The 19,539-nt window shown below is 38.2% G+C and overlaps 1 protein-coding gene across 14 annotated transcripts in view; it reads right to left on the bottom strand.

Annotated features, from left to right (window-relative positions):
- DMD (dystrophin) overlaps positions 1 to 19,539 on the bottom strand; it is a 1,477,396-nt gene that overhangs the window by 441,974 nt on the left and 1,015,883 nt on the right. For all 14 annotated transcript variants that reach the window (XM_042458881.1, XM_042458877.1, XM_042458883.1 and 11 more), the window contains 2 exons: positions 10,868 to 11,032; positions 1,813 to 1,914 (listed from right to left, as the gene is read on the bottom strand). In XM_042458881.1, coding sequence (XP_042314815.1) covers positions 1,813 to 1,914; positions 10,868 to 11,032 — 267 coding nt within the window. The remainder of the gene's footprint in view (positions 1 to 1,812; positions 1,915 to 10,867; positions 11,033 to 19,539) is intronic.

Here is a 19,539-nt window from a genome sequence, read left to right as displayed (position 1 = left end):
GCTTACAGATGGACATGCGCAGGTACGCCGCAAATCAAAAAGAAGCGGAAAAAAGCAGCACCTTTTTAATGCCGCTTCTTCCCGCTTGGGGCGTGCGGGGGGCGTGTTCATGATGGCATTCAGGTAAAGCCCGTCTGAAGGCTCTACCTTCATGACGTCATGAGTACATCCCTTTTTGCCCGTCTGTAACCCGCCATTGATACATTTACAGCACACACTTGCATGTGTCTCCTTTGAAAGAAGTCTCATTGTTTTCAATAGGTCCTTGTTAAAGTACATTAGGGTTATTTAATAAAATGTGTCTTACCTTACCTCTGGGTAAACATGCATAGGACTGTACTGCATATGTAGCAATATTACATTGTAAAGAGCTACATTTTAAACACCAGATCAAGAACATATGAAAATTATTTGTACATCAGTTTGCATTTTCAGATTCTAGTCCTCCAAAATTTGACTAGCTCAGCTGGCATGTTGGAGCTCATGGCTGACTGGCTTGCTTCAAATATTTTGAAAAATATACTTATGCAAAAGATGAGACTGTTTGATTCTGGAGGCCTATCTTCTAAGAAATTGACTCACACAATATCTGAGGGGGGGGAGAAGGTTAACCATGAGTGAACACAGACGATTATTTGCAAAGTACAGAAGTACCATGGTTTGCATTTAACCATTCTATAAACTGATAAATTATATCAGATGAGAAACGTAGAGAAGCAGGAAATTGGTAAGGCGGGTTACAGACCGCCGAAAAGCGGCGGTCTGCACCCGCCCCTTTCCCCGCTGGATCGGGGCCTCAGTGGCCAGAGCGACAGCCGCTGAGGCCCCGATCCGCTGCTTTCCAGGCTGCGGGGAAGCGGCAAAAGGCCCCTTCCCTGCAGCCTGGAAAGGGGTGTCCTTGGGGCTTCAAGCCCCAAGGACACCCCACGGAGGCGGGGAGGAGGAGAAAGGGGTTGCTTGGCCCCTTTCTCCTCTGCGTTGCTGGGCGCAGCCATCTGAAGGCTGCGCCCAGCAACGCAAACGGAAAAGGAGCTCCGTTTTGGGAAGGGGCGCACTATTCGCCCTGGCACGGTGTGACGATGTCACATCCGCGCCGCCCTGTATAGAGGCAGCACGGTCGTGACATCGTAATGGCGTCGGCCGTGTGGAACGGCCGCTGCCATTTTGTGTGTGCTCCGCGCTTGCTAGGGTTGGGGGTATCTGGAAAGGACGCCCCTTTCTAATCCTAGCACGCGCGGAGCGTGCACTTTAAGGGCCGTCTGTAATGGGCCTAAGATTGTTATAATCATTTAACAAGATAATTCAGAATATTTTACCAACTGGTCAAGTACAATAATGACCCACAAATTGGCAGAAAAAAGAATCATTTTCACTGGCAACATTTCCTGTCAAGTCCAATTGTCCCATGCACCAAGGCCTTTTCTTCAACTTACCCAGAAGCAAATTTAGGACAGGGCAGTCTATGCTATTCAATCTGTTGTTGGGAGGAATTAAACATAGGGAAAGAAAAAGGGTGTGGAACTTGGTCCAGCTCCCTGCACTTCACCTGACACAATATTCAAAACACATTTCATGTCCTCTGTGGTCAGATAGCTGAAGTATAGCTCTTTTTGAAATGAACATTTTGATGAGGTGGAAGAACCTCAAAGTCAGATGAATAAATTATGTAGAAATAGTTTCAGCTGAGTAGTATCTCAGAAAGATTCCAAATTCTTTCATGGATTTCAAATAGATCACATCAAGGACAAGTGTACAACAGGGGAAGCATAACCCATTATGCAGTAATGGATATTACTAAGGTTGCTTCATTACCGTTACTGGTTGAGTGGCTGGTTTTTCCTTGTATAAATGACGCCCTTTAGACAAAATCCCTTCCACATCTGGCTGTTTGGCTTTCACGGCTGTTTCAATTTCCTAAAAAATAAAAATACACAGTGTAGATTAACTCCACTATAAGCAATAAAAACACTAAGTCTGAAGGCTCCCTGGGAAGCTGTATATACCCTGTAGATTAGTTTCCTCTTTGGAGTAGTAATGGGAATTGTTCAGCAAATCAGCAATAAGGGAGAGAGATCATTTAAAAAAATAAAATAAAGGTATCATGGTATAAGAGTAGTAAAATAAATGGCGATATAGGCAATCATCCATGAAGGTCTCAGTGAACCACTGTTATAGAATATGGTCAAAATAAAATACATAGAGAAATAACAAACATTTAAAATGCATCAGCTGACCTTGCAACAACTGGCAGAGGTTACTGGACCAGAGAGAGTCATTACATTGCTTTGCTGAAGCATTTTCAAAGGGAATTAGGTATTTATTTATTTTTAATTCACAAGTGCCATCTTAATGGAAACAATTTAGACTTCTGTTAAATTGATTTACATCTATTAATGCACTTGTTATGAAAAAAGAGCATTTTCATCCCAAGGCCGGAACAGACGGCCTTTTAAAGCCCCTCTCTAGGTGATTGAGTTCATCCATCTGGTGGGTGGTCTTCCTCTTTTTCTACTACCTACTTCTTTCCTAGCATTATTGCCTTTTCTAATCAGTGGTGCCTTCTCATGATGTGGCCAAAGCAGCCTCAGTTTGATTATTTTGGCTTCTAGGAAGGTTTCCAGCTTGATATGTTAAAGCACAGTATCCTCAGCATTCTTCTCCTGAACGACATCTCAAATGAGTTGATTTTCTTTATCTGCTTTTTTCACTGCCCACTTCTCACATTCATACATGGTAATGGGAAATATAATGGCTTGCTCTAAGCAGAGCAGTGGAGGACTGAGGGTGTTGGAGATGTCTCATCCACAAGGTTACCACGAGTCAAGGTCAATTCAAGAACAGTTAGCAACAACAAGCAAGTGATGACATGTATGTATTTCTTCTTTGACACAGTTTCCTATAAAAAGACCTGATGAGCTGGTTTTGGCAACATCTTTGTCTTAAAAAATGTTACATAATGGAAAACTCTGGTTAATGTCTTTGTTATATTTGTAACAGCTGCTGTCAACTACTGTTTTGTTAATTCTTTTATTATTTGTGTGCTTTTTATTTCTTCATTCAGCATTTGTTGATGCATCTCATACCTAAATTTAATAATTTTAATAAGTATATTAAAACAAAACAAATGAAGTCACACTGAGCTTTTTAATTTAGTTTGAAGGAAAGGAATGACAATTATATTGTTTTGCAGATCAGACTTGTCTGTGGGCTTTAAAGGGGAAAACAATAGAATGCAGTGCTTTTTCAGCTGCTTGGAACTGTTATCCATATTGTTCTTTCTTCCTTTTAGTTTGAGCCAAACCTGGTAGCTTTTTCAAATATTCCCTTTCTGTTGTGCCATCACCTATCCTATGACTCTCCATCTTTTCCCCCCAATGTTAATCATCATTAGTTTGACAGCAGACAAAATTGTAAAGCAGAAGTCTGACAGTGGACAAAATTGTACAGCAAGAAGTTTGCTGTCTTCCAATTCAAGTAAATAATTTGTTGTTGGTGATCTGAAAAATGCATTCTTCTTTTTGTGTCTAGTTCAATATCATTCTAAATCTTTACAAAGGACCACTTCATTCTTCTGCGTACTGTTGACAATATAAAGTTGCCCTTAAATTTTTGCCTGACATTCTTTTTAAAGTGCACCATTTCTAAAGAAAAAAAATTAAATGATCTTAGCTGACCTGAATCTTACTTTTGCTAATATTTCTCTTTTTATGCTTTGTCAAGTACAGTGGTGCCTCGGGTTACGAAATTAATTCGTTCCGCGGCCGCTTTCGTAACCCGAAAAGCCTTCGTAAGCCGAATTGCCATAGGCGCTAATGGGGAAAAGCCGCGATTCCGTGCGAAAAAGCCGAAAAAAGCACCAAAAGTTTTTTCGTAACCCGAAAAAACATTCGTAACCCGGAACAATGATTCCCTATGGGATTTTTTCGTATCCCGAAAATTTCGTAACCTGGGTATTTCGTATCCCGAGGTACCACTGTACATTATAATTTTCACTCTCAAATTATAGTATAGTTTCTTCAGTCCAAGTAATAAGTCTTACTGTTGATCAGTACATTTAGAACCAGTTATTGGGTTTTTTTTCTCCCACTTTTCCTTTTTCCTTCATATACTTCAATACTCATACACTAGCATGTGACTCAGTATTTGGCAGGGTGTTTCAAGTATTAGGGAGGTAAATAAATTGGTGGAAATATATCCAGTGTTGTAGTCCAAACTATACAGTCTTCAATAGATTAATACATTTTTTTAAAAAAATCTATAACTTGGCATTATTGTTGCTTGTATTGACCTTTATTTTGAAGGGGAAATGTACAAGAGCATGGGTGAAAGTTACAAGACTATGTATTTCAGAATCAATTATCTTTATATAAAATTATTTTGATGCAGTTTTTTATGATGTAGAGTTCCTTATTATTTTCTTTAAGATGCCTTTTGTTCTCAGTTGTTTGAAAAAAAAAAAGAAAATTGGTTTTTCAGTGCTAGATGGCACTAAAACGTTAATTGACAGCTTTCTTGTTAACATTATGCTGACCCTACAGTTTTTGATAGATTGTCAGTTTTCAAATATTTTAATGCCAAATTAAAATATTGCACAGACTCAGAATAATATAAACATAATATTCACATATACTTGCTGTAAGATTTCAGAATACTTGGGCCTGAGAGGAAAAGAAGGCAAAAGAATGGCAAAGACAGACTCCAAGACTGGTACAAGCAAAAGCAGGCTATTTATTGATTACAGTACATGAATCTAGTGTGGCTTTAGTTAAGATCCATATTAGGCAACTATCATGCGGCCCAATAATTCCAGACCTAGCTGTCTGCGAGTTCCTTAAGCTCACAGAAACATGTACTGGTCATGTGGGCCCACCTGACACTCAGGTGTGGGCTGAAAGTGAATCCACAAGCCAGGCTGATGTCTAGCCCCTCGATGATCTGGACTCTTTGGGGTCCTTATCTCCAGGGTGTCCCACACTAATTTTGTTTTGGGTTATTTCCAAAGCCTTTCACATCCTTGAAGGTTATGACCTAAATATTTATTCAAATCAATTAGATAGCAATAAATCTAAGACTCAGGCCAAGTGCTGCAAAGACACAGGGCATGACTGGTTGCTGCAAAGAATGAAAAAGATCACTAGCCAGGAAAATAAAATTTCTACTTGGCCTGCTCAGTTGATGCCTGACATCTGAGACCCTAACACACACTTGTGAGGGAAATACAGGCTGGGTGGGAGGAGAAGCCAATGAAGAGCAGAATAGCTAAATCTATGTGGCCAGAACAATGTTATCCCCCTTGGATGGACTAGAGAAAGGACCTCTCTCATGAGATCTGCTGGAGAGAGGTTCTGCTTTGAGAGCCCTGCATTTAGGATGGACACACTGTAACATTAATAAGGAATGGGTTTAATGTGCATCCTCTCTTCTACTAATTTATTTAGTTAAATGAAGAAATGTTACAAAGTGGAAATTTATACATTGTTTTAGCAATCAACTAGATTGCTCTATCCTGGGTTTTTCTTGGCAATTTTCTTCAGAGGGGTTCTGCCATTGCCATCTTCTGAGGCTGAGAGAGTGTGACTTCCACATGGTCATCCAATGTGTTTCCATGACCAAGATGAGATTCAGTCCCTAGTTTCCAGAGTCATCGTCAAGTGACTACACCACACTGGTTCCCTACACTATGCTGGCTTATATAACCTTATAAAAAGAATATATAAATTTCCACTTCTTTCCTCTAGAACAGTAGATCACACATTTGACTCCCTAAATGTTGTTGGACTTCAGATTCCAGAAGCTCCAGCCAGTATGACCATCAGTCACAATGTCTGAGAGCTGTAATCCACAAATATTTAGACAGTCCAGTCTAGGAGCAACTATTTAGAAATAAATGTAAAATAGCATTTCAATCTGATGTCAGTGACTATAAAATGTGATGAAGAAGAGAAGCAGATGGTAGTGAGGAGGAGGGATCAGAACCTGGTGAGCAAGGACATCTTTAATAAAATAGAAAAATTAACACTTAAAGTAGGTCAGTGGATTTTGTAGCTATTAGATCTACCTGTCAAGTGAAGGAGGAAGACCTTACAATGTAAGGAAACTGTCAAGCATTACTTAATGTTTATGAAGAACGGCAAATGAAGGTTTTGCATCTGCCATGCTTTAAGAGCTTTTTCATAGGAAGAGAAAATATTAGGAATAAATGGGCTATATGGTGCTTTTATTGTGTATATTCTTACTCTTTATATTTATTGTTTATGTTGTATTTTCTACATTGAAAACGACATGTCCTAATTAATTGCAAAGGCAGTTAGGAAGCTGACATATTAGGTCAGGCCATTTTCTATTCTGTCTAGCAGTGGCTCTCTAGTCTCAGGCACAGGCCCTTTTACCCAAATGGAGATACAGGTATTGAATCCAGAACTTTATAAATGCAGAGCAAGTACTCTGTTGAGTGATAGGATTGCCTTCTATTGTCTGAGTAATCATATCAAAATTGGATTCATGAGGATGCAGTGAACTGAAAAATTATTTATTGTACTGAGATAAGACTAAAGAGGTACCGAACTAGTGCTTCATCCTGTTTTATCAAATCTGTCACATTCATTATAAAGGTATATTACTGTGTAAAGAAAAATCTTGTTTACGTTTACTACTTATCTGCCTTTGAGAAAAGAAAATGAATGTCTCTTCTGTTGGTCAGCCTAATTCAGGAAAGTGATCTAATTAGTTTTCCTTCATAATTTCTTTTTGTTTATATTCTTTCAGTTTGCACTTTTTTCTCTTTATGTAAAAGCAATCTGTTATCAATTAAATGTATAGTGATAAATAGGGTGTGCACAGTGATTAACATAATAACATGATATATGGCTCCCTTATGCTCATCTGTGTAACATATCAATGGATTTTTTCTTCATCCTTGCAAATCAGAGCTATAGAAACTATTATGAAGCAAAAATAATCATACATGCTGAAAACAATAAATCAGTGTTGGCACAATAAGATATATAGTCAGTAAGAGATCTGTTCTATCAATATAGAGATATAGAGAGTATAAAATATTATATGCTTAATTTATTTTAAACTGTGGTCTCCCAAACCACTGCACTCTGTAACAAATAAATTTCATATGTCAAAGGTAACTTATCTGTAGCATGGCCAAGATTTCCTTAACATACTCAAAGTTTCTTACATGTACTTGCTTATAATAATGATCACATCAACTGCTATGTCATATTACCAATAGGGTTTTATTTTAGCTACATTACATTACCATCTTTACCATTATTACTCTTTTCTGTGAGTATTACCAGGTCCCTTAAGTCTCCTACTTCATTTTCTAGGTACTTTTAATACACATGTAAATTAGTTTCAGGCACATGTATGACCCATTGATTCCATGGATTTGAATCTTGGAAAAATGCTTTTGCAGAGTTACAGAGTAGATGCCACAATGAAAATTTTCATACCTAGCAGAATCACTGGTAAAATGTTGCTGGAGCATTCAGGAAGCATACATGTGTGTAAGCCTGGTGTGCTTCCTGAACGTCAGTGAATTGTTGGCTCCCCTCTAGCATTACTGAACAGTTCAGGGAGAGTGGATTTCCTCTGAACGCAAAGTTTCCATTCAGAGGAAATTCCCTCTCCTTGAACGATTCAGTAACGCTAGAGGGACACTAGGGGGAGCAGACGATTCACGAACGTTCAGGAAGTGTGCCAGGCTTACAGACACATGTGCTTCCTGAATGGCCCAGCAACGTTTTATCAGCAATTCTGCCAGGTATGAAAATCTTCAATCAGTGTAATACTCTTTAGCATATACAAGACACATCTTTTCTTTATAGTGCAGGAATAGGGCGACACTATCAACAACCCAGAAATTTGCTACCCAGTATACGCAACATGATAGAACATAGCAAGACCATATTTAAAGATATCAGGGTGGGCAACATATGTCTTGCAGTCCTTAGTGTTTTACTGCTAACCTCCAATACTTATCTACATAGAATGAGAGGGAGAGAAAGAAAGAGTAAAAATGCTTTCCTCTCCAGAAAGTGCCTTTAATTGAAGGCACATAGTCCCTGCACATCTTGTATCATCATGGTTCACAGAAAAATGTTATGGGACTTTCTTTTGTAGGTGGAGTCTCAATAGAGTAACTAGTTGCAATCCTCTCCCCACAATCAAAGAGTAAAAAAATCTATATATTTGTCAGAGCAGTTTTTGATCTACTACTTCTCAACTTTTAAAAATTGTACCAACATAATAAATAGCTGAAATGTGGGGACACCATTGACATTCTTTAGCTAACAATGTCAAAGAAAATAGATACTCTATGTCTACGTATCTGAATTTGGAAACAAAACATGACTGCAACAACACATTTATAATATGCCAAATTCTAGTGTATGAGGGTTGAAATTCATAATACACTTTGGTGCTAGTTAAAGCTATTTGTCTTTTTTTTCTTTATTCTTGGCCATTATTACTGTTTTTGGAGCACTCCTACATTTCACTAGTACAAGTCAGCCACTTTTTATGACTGGTGCATAGAAATCCACCATTCTTAGTTAAGTATGCTTAAGAGAAAATTGAGAAGCTTTTTCCAGTATGGTAGGGATACTTCCTACTCACAATGCTTTGTTTCTGGAAGATATGTTTGAAATTCAGTTAACAATTGTCTGTACCACTCTGACATATATACTGATATAGTGACTAAGATATGTTGATATACAGATGTTCAAAAATGGTAGCAGTAGCCATTTTCAGGGTTTTGTAATGCAAGGGAAAGAATATATTTCAGTGTTAGAACAATATTTAAGAAAATAGATTTCAGTTTTAGAACAATACTGTCATCTTTGCCACCCTACGATTATCTGTGAAATATAAGAATTGCCCTGTGAACTACTAATTGTGTACATGCCTATAGCTTTATTATTTTTTCTTTCATCCAGTGTTCATCCTGCTGAGATCAAAACATTCCTTTCAGTGCTGGGTAACTGTAATCATACTTGTTGCAACACAGAACTGAGAATAAAGGTGGTTCAGATGATTTTTAGTGAGCATTTGTAGCTATATGCCATTATTGTTATTCCACTTCACGGGGAACCCCTGCAGGGGTGAAAGTCATTTTGATTTATAGGTTCTAGGAAAAAAGAAGAAAAAAGAAAAACATTCTGCAGATAAAAGACAAATTTTCTAGACCACATGGGTAAGCCTAGAGAAAAGGAAATTGCCAAGTTAAAAAGGTGTGCTTGTTTGTTTTCATGCATTATTCCCTAAGGCTTCAAATAATTACTTTCCTAAAAAGATTTGAGTGAGGCAGGATGTTCCTGTCTCCTTCTACAGCCAATGGAACACGAAGATTATTGCATCACAAGACCAATACTGCACCCCATGAGAGAGCGGACACAATGCAGCCAAACCTCAGCGGCGCCAGCATGTAACAGCTGCACCGCGCTGTTTGGATGCGGCGCAGCCGTCACGTCAAAATGGAGGTACCCATGTACACAGAGCAATGCCACTTTGATGCCACGGTTACATGTTAGGGTTGCGGTTGTAAAGGATGCCCTGAGGCAACCCTAGCACATGTCCAGGCCAGCGCTTTGTGCCGGCCTGGATACCGCCTTGTAGAAGGCAGTATGAGATTAACGGAAAGAAAAAAATTGGCAGCATGAGCTTTCACAGACTTGAGTCTACTTCTTCAGATGCATGGAATGGAGGGTCCAGGGACAGACCTATGTAAGCAGGCTGTGTGTAAGAACAACAATAAAAATTCAAAAACTGTGAGTATGGAGATGAGGTGACCAAAGGAAAAATGTTGCCTAAAGCCAAGGTGAGTAGATATGCATATGAATGGTGATAGCAGTATTGGAATGTAGTGTAGTAATTCGAAAGGAGATGTGATGAACTGGCCAAGAGAGCCCACCTGATAGTGGAGAGCTAGCTAGTCTGTAGTGTGCCAGGAAACCATTGTCTCTGTTCAGCCCACTGCAGATGGACTGGGGTTTGTGCTAATCTTTTCAATTAAATATCTTTTAATCAAGATACTGGAATGAACTGAATATGTTTAGCCTTGGACCCATTTTTAAAAAAAAATAATTTCCTGACAAATTCACGGAAATATAAAGGTAGAAAGCTAATGAATTTTGGAAATCCACAAAAGAAATCAGTAACCAAAATGACCTATGGAATAATATCCTGAAGTTGGCGATTCATAATACTAAAAAATATTAAGCTTGTTTGTATACGTCTCAATTTTTATGTGGTTTAGTAAGTAGACTTTTATTATTTGTTGTTTATCTGGTTGTCAGTACATAAAACACACTCAGGATTGGGCTTTCTTTGCATTGAGAAATTACATTATGTATTTTTAAAGTCAAATCAATATCATTTGAAAGCCTCAAGTATTAATCTCTGGTTACCAGTGATTACACTTTTACAATTTTGTTGTTGTTGTTTAGAAGCCTATTTTGTGCTCATTATTTTTAGAATGGATCATACAAACCTTCTTCTTATGTGGAAATACAATAAAGTTATTTCCCTATGCAACAGTAAGACAAAACAACCATTTAAACACATCTTTAGTTACAATTAAATAGTATTTTTAAATATATACAGTGGACCCTTATTATACGCTGATGTTTGGTTCCAAGATCCCCTGTGTATAACAAGATCTGTGTATGCTCATGTCCCATTAAATATAATGACATAGCAAAATGTTGTCCCTTATAAAAAATGGAATATCAAGGTTTGATATTTGAAATTTATAGTTTTTTTAACATTTTCAAACTGTGTATACTTGAATCTGTGTATAAAAAATCCGTGTATAAGAAGGGCTTACTGTATATAGTTACAATTAAAGCATTACCTTTATGTTAAATGCTCCTGGTTGTCCCACTTGATTGTAAAGTTCCAATTGTTCTTTGATGGGAGAAAGCCACAATTTTAGTTGACCCAACTGTTGTTCAAACTGGTTCAGATTATTTAGCATATGTTCAATTTCTTTTCGTTTCTCCGGCAGATCTTTGGATACCTTTTAAATACCAAAAAATTAATTCTGTAAAATCAATTTCTGCTTCTGTGGCATACATAACAATATTCCAACATGATGTCTTGAGTACAAAATAACCAAACCTATGTATGTGTTTTTAAAAATATAAATAGCAGATGCAGAAGAGGCAGATCACCATTGGGACCACAGCAAGAAAAGTCCAGTCCTTTCCAATAATAACACTCCAGAGTTATTATTACCATCTAGATAGAAGCCTACATTCATATGTGGTGGCAATGTAAATATGTACAAAATTTTGGGGGGGAAAAGATATTAGAAATAGAAAATGTTATGAATATAAAAATGGATAGAAGACCGAGTATAGTTTTGTTATCATTATATAACTTAGAGAAATAGAAAAAAGAAGAAAAAAATTTGGTAACAACTTTACTTACAGCAGTGAGATTAATTATAGCAAGGTGTTGGAAAATGAAAATAAATATAGAAGTGGAGGATTGATATAAAGAGGTATGGAAATTAGTGATTAATGATAACTGACATGTAAATGGAAAGTAAAAAAAGGACTATGGAAAAGAAACGATTTTGACGGGATTTGGAAAGAATTTATTGAGAAGGTATTGAGAAGCCCTCCCTTCATCCACCATCTTGAGGGAGAGAGAGGCAGGCTAGCTCCAAGAGGCCTGCCTGGAAGAAGACAAGCCCTCCCTTCATCCTCCATCTTGAAGGAGAGAGAGGCAGGCTAGCTCCACCAGGGCTAGCCTGAAGAAGAAGAGCCCTCCCTCCATCCATCTGCCTTGGTCCAGGCCTCAGAGGGAGAGAAAAATGCTGGACCTGATCCCCTCCCCCCCTCACCATTCCCTTCTCCTTTTGTGTCGTGTCTTTTAGATTGTAAGCCTGAGGGCAGGGAACTGTCTATTATCCCCTGTGTTGTAAACTGCTCAGATTCCCAGTGATTGGGCGGTATATAAATAAATCCTATTATTATTATTATTATTATTATTATTATTATTATTATTATTATTAAAAGAAGATGGAAAATTACCTCCATAAGATGAATTGGAATTTTGGATGGAATATAAGGATGGAAATAGTTCCGGGGAAGGGGGCACAGAAGGGAAATATAAAATAACTATAAATGCATCACTGTTTTGTGTATTTTGTATTTTGTTGTATTTTGTACAAAACATGTGTAATTTTATTCACTTCAATGATGTTTCCTCAAATTCTAGACAATCTGTCCTTACAAGGGAATTCTTCCAGCTCTTCAATATTTTCATGGCCTTTTTCCACATTCTTCTAGCTTTAAGATATATTTCCTTTCATCTGTAAGCAGCCCAGAACCTATGAGTATATTAAAGTGGGGAATTTGCCTGAAAATGATAAAGTACTCCACTTCTCAATTACTTCTAAGGACATGTGCTTGCCATTTTACTGACCATTCTCCCAGTCTGGAGATGAAAAAGAAAGCAGCTACAAATATGTACTTAACAAGGCAACATCTTGGCAAATCAACATTTGTTCAAAACTTGAACTTTATTCACTCATTATCTTAATCTTTGTTAAGAATTTTAATTGCCAATTTGTTATTCTAAGCAGCCTTTCACTGTTATAAATATTGTTGTTTCCAGAGTAGTACTGTTGCAGATTAAAGCACTTACAAGGTAGCAAAGAAGGCTCTGACCTGATACTTATTTTAAAAATCATTAAAATTAGAATACATTCTCAGCTATTTTATTTTCTCTTGAATTTTTCATCAGCTAAAGAGCAGGTGAATATTGCTAAATTTATGCAAATTAAATAGTTTATTACATTTGTAGGAAGTCAGCAATATACCTGATCTGTTGTGGTAGGATAATAATCACTACCCATACTTTCACTTCTCTCCAAATATTAATCTAAAACATCTGAAAATCTGAATTTCAGCTTGTTAGTTCAAGAATTAATTAAGGTAAGTTAATTGACATCTTAGGAACTGAATTATTAAAAAGATTTAAATATTTGGTAATAGCTGAGGGTCTTATTTTTTTATATATTTCTTCACAAGAATGTTCATTTTATGCAGTCTAATAATTATGTCGTGGCTATCTTCAGTGCCTTAATCTTGCATAACTAAATAGTCAAAATTTTATTGTGTGTAAAGACTTTCTCTTTACTTAACAAAATGTCACCCAGAATTATATAAGTGTACAGGGAATTAAATCTGAATAATAGGTTATGACATGAGATTTGGGTTTCCTTTTACAGTTACAAGTATTTGCTTCCACAGTCCCCAAAGCCATTAAAAATCTTTTTACCTCTAGAGAAGTCTAATTTCCTCAGACAAGAAAGTTGCAAGCCTTTTTTCAGATTTTGAAACTGCTATTAATTTCTCTTTAACTTTCAGATTACAGCAATGTAGTGACTGGACAATAGAGCATCCTAAAGCTGTTTCATAAAGAACACAGCAACTCACTTCCATAGGAACTCACCTCCCACACTTGCCTTGGAGACACTAGGCAAAAATTGCCTCAGTGCTTCAGAGTCTCTGGGAAGCTTGGAGGACCTGATTGACCCCTGATCAGCCAGGGACTGTGAGGACTGCATGGCTTGCTGTGAAAGTGGATCTCCACTGCAGTCCCATATGGGCCACTGGCAAGGAGCACTTTTTCCATGCTCCTTTTTCCAGTGGCTTCAGGCTGCCTTAGTTGGCCCTGGAGCAGCTTCCAGCCAATCTGGGGGCATGTGTCATCAGGACACCACATCCCTGATGCGGCCAGACATTGCTTGTTTTTGCCTGTGAGTTTCAGGCCAGTGTTGTCTTCCTATAGACTTCTTATCACTCAATATAAAGTATTTTATGTTGGAAATGAGAGAGATACTTATATGTAAGATGTTTGGGTCTGTCTGAGTATGAGTAGTCAGAGATACAGAACTTCTCAGGTTTCCTAGCCTGTTATTTCCTTAGCCTATGCTGCTATTCCTCATCCTGGCTGTGTTCTAAGAGGAAGAGGAAGGTATAGCTTATTTGGTCTTCATCTTAGAACTTAATATTCTGCTTTAAAAAGCTAACTTAATTATTTATTAAATATTGGCTTTCTTACTTAAACAAGAAAGTAAAATCTAATGGGATTATATACAAGGGAAAGAAAGCTTTTCAGACTTCTCTATCTGAAGCTTCATCTATGCATCTGTTGAATTAGTCATTTCCATCTCTTTATTGGTGTAGAAGATAGATGATTTTGCATTGTGCACCACACCACATTGAAACCACAGCATACAAACCACACTGGTCAATCCAGCACATTGAACTGTTCCAGTTATGGCAAATGGTCCTTACTACTATTTTTAGATGGTAATTACAAAGCTTTTCTGCCTGTTGCTACTATTAGGAATTCAAAGATACAATGACTCCAGAATCACCTCTAAAGTTCAATGGCTGAAACTTACTAGGTCCAGCTAGTCATTGTTACATCATAATTGTAGACTCCAGCTTTAGTTTCCTTACCAACAGCCAAGATTAATGCAGTGCTTTTTTGGGAAGCACACAGATTTGCAACACATTTTCCTCTGCAAGTGTCAGAATCTTAAGAAAGAGAAAGCTCCTACCTAAATTTGTTATTAAGGAACAGATGGGATCATGTCTGTTTACTGGCAACAACTACTTACATGGCAAGGAACAGATTTAGAAGCCAGTCTTTGATGTGCTCTCCCCTGTGAAAGATACCTTCTTTCTCCAAATGATGTCTTCTCATGTTTAATTTTGTGCTTTATTTTTCAAATTTATCAATCCAGGTATCAGAACATGGCTATGAGATTTTCATTAATCATTAATTCTTACCTGGTTAACTTGATTTCTACCAATATACTTTGACATGCATATATCAACTTTACCTACCACATATTTTTAACCCACAATATGTAGCTGGTGAATAAGACAGCTACTTGTGGAAGTTAATATTACTATCATTTGGCAAAGCACCAACATGCCACATCATTCAACATCTTATTTCTGCTACAGTCATCTACATCCTTCTGTATAGTCCAAGGTTAAGATATTGGCATCTGGAGGAAGGTAGCAAAGAAACATCTTTGCCCAGTACCTTTCAGAGATGCTGACATGTCAGTGAATATTAAAACAGGCAAATTATATTATTGTGAGCAAACTGGTTAACAGCGGGTTGATAAACATATTACAATCTGGTTGAAAGGAAATTCATCCTAAAGCTAGTTATGAACATAAAATAACTATGTTCCTAATACTAGCAGCTGACACACATATACATGATAGGTCTCTGAGAACTTATGAACAGGATCAAATGAATAGAAAATGTCAATGTGAGCATTTTGCATGAACATTTCAAATGGTGAAAGGCAGCTGTTGTGTGTCACTGCTTATCATGAGATGCTGAGGGAATTGTTACAGTGATGTGTAATATCTGTTTCATGCATGCTTTTCTGCCTTCCTACATGTATCAGTAAATGAAAGCCAAGTGTGTACACCTGGTCCATGACTTGGAGCACTGCAAATTGGTTGAGAAAACTTAATTCAATATTAATGAGGGAGACATTTCATTGAGGGTCTACTACAGACCTCTAGGATGATACCCTCTTGGAACAGATAACCATTCATTCATAAAGGGGAGAATATGTGGTGGTGGAAGACCTAACTTTCCTGAAACCTGGTGGAAATAATAATCTGTGAAGAATGAAATACCCAACCAATTTCTCACTAGCACTGCTGACAATTTCATATTATAGAAACTGGAAAAAAAAACAATAAGGGGCTGACCATTCCAGACTTTACCCAGAGGTCCAAAAACACTGCTGAAATCATCCATTTTGAGACCGCTTTAACTGCCCTTGCTCAATGCTAGAAAATTCTGAGAACTGTAATTTTGTGAGACATTTAGCTTTGTCAGAGAGTTCTGGGGCCACAATAAACTACAATTAACAGGATTCCCTAGCACTGAGTCAGGGCAGTTAAAGTGGTTACAAACTAAATTATTTCTGCTGTGTGTTTTGGACTAGAGCCCTGAATCTTGGATAGTTGGATTTTTAAGGGACCTGATTGGTTAATTATAACCAGTTTCCCTATAAAATGAATGACGGGTGTTGGTGATGCTGGTTGTCTCAAACTTGTGGCACCAAGACTCATGTTAGTCCAAGCCTTACTCCTGAAAGGTAAAGTATACAGTTCACCTACAGCAGCTAAATTAGATTACTTATTTCTTCTGCCTTGTATTTGTTTCATATATGCATTATGATATGTTTAGTTTCTTTTTCCCCCAATAAAGTTACATATAGAAATTGGCTTGTGTATGTGTGCACAAGTACAGTTAAGGTGAACATGTTTTGAATCTAGCACCTTGCTTTTAGGAAAGGTTTGATAGTTTTGCCTAGAATTCTTGGGGTTGTAGGATTACTGCCTTGATCTCGAATAGTTTCAAAGACAACTTTAACAGTCTGGGTGTGCTCAGGTTTTGATTGGGATAATTTCAGGATGATGGCTATTCTCTGTTGCACAGTTGGTTGGGGATGGTTCTCAGTTCATTTTCTTATTCCAGGATCATTTCATTTTTTTTACTGACTAATTGCCAGCCTAGGATAACTCTAGTGTTTGCTTAGAGGCATAAGTATAATTTTTTTAAAAATATAAATGATCAAAATAATACAGCTTTGTGAAGGAAATTTCTGGGCTAGGTGTACAAGTAAGGTTCAGTAACAGAAGGAATGCACAACAGAAAATACATACTCTATAAGCAGGATTTATTTTTAAAAAAATTACTGTTTCTAAACAGAAGAGGCTTTTCTTTCTTTTTCTTTTTCTTTTTACTCCTGAGACAGCCTGGCATATGGGCGTGTGTAGGCATGCAACCAAATCTTACACAACCCATTCATCACTTATTTATACATTAAAATGTTGCTGGGATAATAATAATAATAATAGGTATCCTGAGCAGCAGTTTTAGCTAAACAAGGCAATTCACACCAATTAGTACTCCCTTAAGCACAGTTTACCCAATTCCATATGTTCTCTCAATTATAAAAATGTAGATTAAATATGCTAAAATAGTTATTTATTTCAAAAGGAATGTGTGTTGCAATGTTTTTCAATACTTAAAAGCATCTTAATACAAATATTCTGTTCCATCTACACTAATTATGACCAAAATTACAAAATTATCCTTGTGCATAGTAAAAGACATAAATTAGCAATAATCTTCTCAGTTCACTTTTAGTTTGGGAGCTTTATCTTGCAGCTCTACTTTTGTAATTTATTTAATCAATTTAAGTTAAACTTACTGATACATAAAAATGCAACCTTAACTCTCAAGTTGCTGGAAAAGTTTAGGCCTCAACAAGCTCCTCTGCCAGACTTCACTAAGGACTAGTCTACATGTAAGTGTATTGTGCAAATTGCTGCAAATTTTCACACATTCATATCAAAACTTAATTGTCTTTATATTCCTGTGCAAACTTGTGTTGCTGACCAACTCATTAAATAACGAGACCAGATACAGAGAACTGAGTTATAAAACGGGCAACTTTATTAAAATTCAACCTATTTAACTTTATTTCTTGAGAACTGCAAAACCAGGGGGGAGAACCTTGTGCAGGAACAGCTGGCAGATGGTCTGCTCCAAGACCAATTCCCCAGCTTCCAAAAGGGTGAAAACACCTGACCCCAAGGGCAATCCATACTTTGGGTTGCTCCCTGGCTGGCCCTCATCCAGAAGGCCAACCCAAGACTTCCCCACTTAACTCTCAAGACTTAAGTGAGGTTTTGAATCTCAGGCCAGCCCCAAGGCAAGTCTCTTTCCCTTAGTGTTTAGTCTCAAGACGTAAACCTCAATTCCAGAGACCCACCTTCACCCTTTAGGAGGGTGCCGAAGTGCTCACCGAACCGACTACCTCCCACCGCCTATGCATGAGGCCTATTTATGGCCACACCCTAAGCCAATCATCCAATTCCCCATCCAGCAGCTTAGGATAGGCAAAAAACCCTTGGGAAAACAAGGGCAAAAATTCCTACCCAGCCCCGAAGCAACCAGAATGAATCTTAGGTGTGTTACAGACGAGCCCATAGAGGTGCTGTCGTCACGTGTGAGGGGTGGCGCTTTTAGATACTCCTTGCCCCTTGCACGTGACGAGGGCATCAAAATGGCGGCGCCCTATACAGATGGGCGCCACCATTTTGACATGACGGATGCCTAGCATCTGAACATTGTGGCGCTTTTTGTGGGTTCTTTTTGCTGCGCGGAGAGCCACGCGGTTTGTCTGCTATGACTCCTTCGCACAGCAAACAAGGGCGGCAGCAGACCGCCCTTTTGGGCAGTCTGTAACGTGCCTTACACTGTCATTGAGGTGGGAGGGTGGGCAAGCTCTTTCAAACTGACAGGGAGGCCAAGGGCGGGAGAGCCTTAAATAGGCTTAGCCCTGCCCCCTCCCTGTCTAATGGCCTGTGAAAGCACACCATTTTGTTTAAAACAACTGGTCTCTCCAATGAGAGGCCAGCAAAACCTTTTTGCTGAGCCAATGGGCTCCGAGAAGCATTCTATTCACCCTCTCTCTGCCAAAAATGTCCAAGCCATGTGAATCCAAGCAAATCCATGTGAAGCAGATGGACAGCCACACATTCAGTAATGGGTGCTCCTGGATATTCCAGGAAAAAATGTGATCCCTTTTTCTGCAGAGTTTATTGAATCCACCCCCCCTCCTCCCAAGATGAATTACCCTGAATTGTGTGTGGTTGGATTACAGTCTATTGAAGTAGAATGAGGAGTATTTTAATAATGTAGAGCCCATACAGACAGGCCAAAACAAAGCTGCTTCAGGTCACTTTAGAGGTATGGTGTTTAAATGATGCATGCATCCTAAGAGGCTGGAAACCGTGGCAAAACCATGCTCCAGTCCTAAAGACTGGAGCACAGCTTTGCGCAGCTTCTGGCCTCTTCAGATGTGTGTTTCATTTAGCATACCTCCAAAGTGACCCAAAACAGCTTTATTATGGCCTGTGTATATGGGCCTGTAGATTCAAGTTAGAATTAGAGGATCTCTGTCAGGATGTGGATTTATGTGGGTGGTGTTAGCATATTTGCAGATTTCTTGTTTGTTTTCTTGTTTTACCACACCCTCTTTCTCTTTCTGCATCAGTATAATCTTCAGCATTTCCTCCCAGTGCATCCAGACTGATTGTGGAGATCCAGGAGACTAGTGCACAGCTAAAAATTGGGACTTATCGCTGCTGATATCAATTCAAATTAGGGATACATCTGGATTTTATCGCATTCATTTTGCTGCTGATGCCACTGGCCAGGTACAGCCTGGGTCATGACGTAGAATCCAAGTTTAGCTGGCTGATTTGCAAAGCTGATTTGCAAAACTTTTTAGTTTTGAAAAGAGGCCAGCTGAGCTTGGATTCTAGCTGGAAGCTACCTGGGCTACACCTGGCCAGCAGTATCAGTGGCAAAATGAATGCAATAAAATAAATAATAAATAAATAATAAAAGTTTTATTTATATACCGCGCCTTCCTTAGATCAGGGCGGT

This window comes from Sceloporus undulatus, chromosome 3 (assembly GCF_019175285.1).
Source record: "Sceloporus undulatus isolate JIND9_A2432 ecotype Alabama chromosome 3, SceUnd_v1.1, whole genome shotgun sequence".
Lineage (NCBI taxonomy): Eukaryota > Metazoa > Chordata > Lepidosauria > Squamata > Phrynosomatidae > Sceloporus > Sceloporus undulatus.
This window is presented reverse-complemented; position numbering and strand designations above follow the sequence as displayed.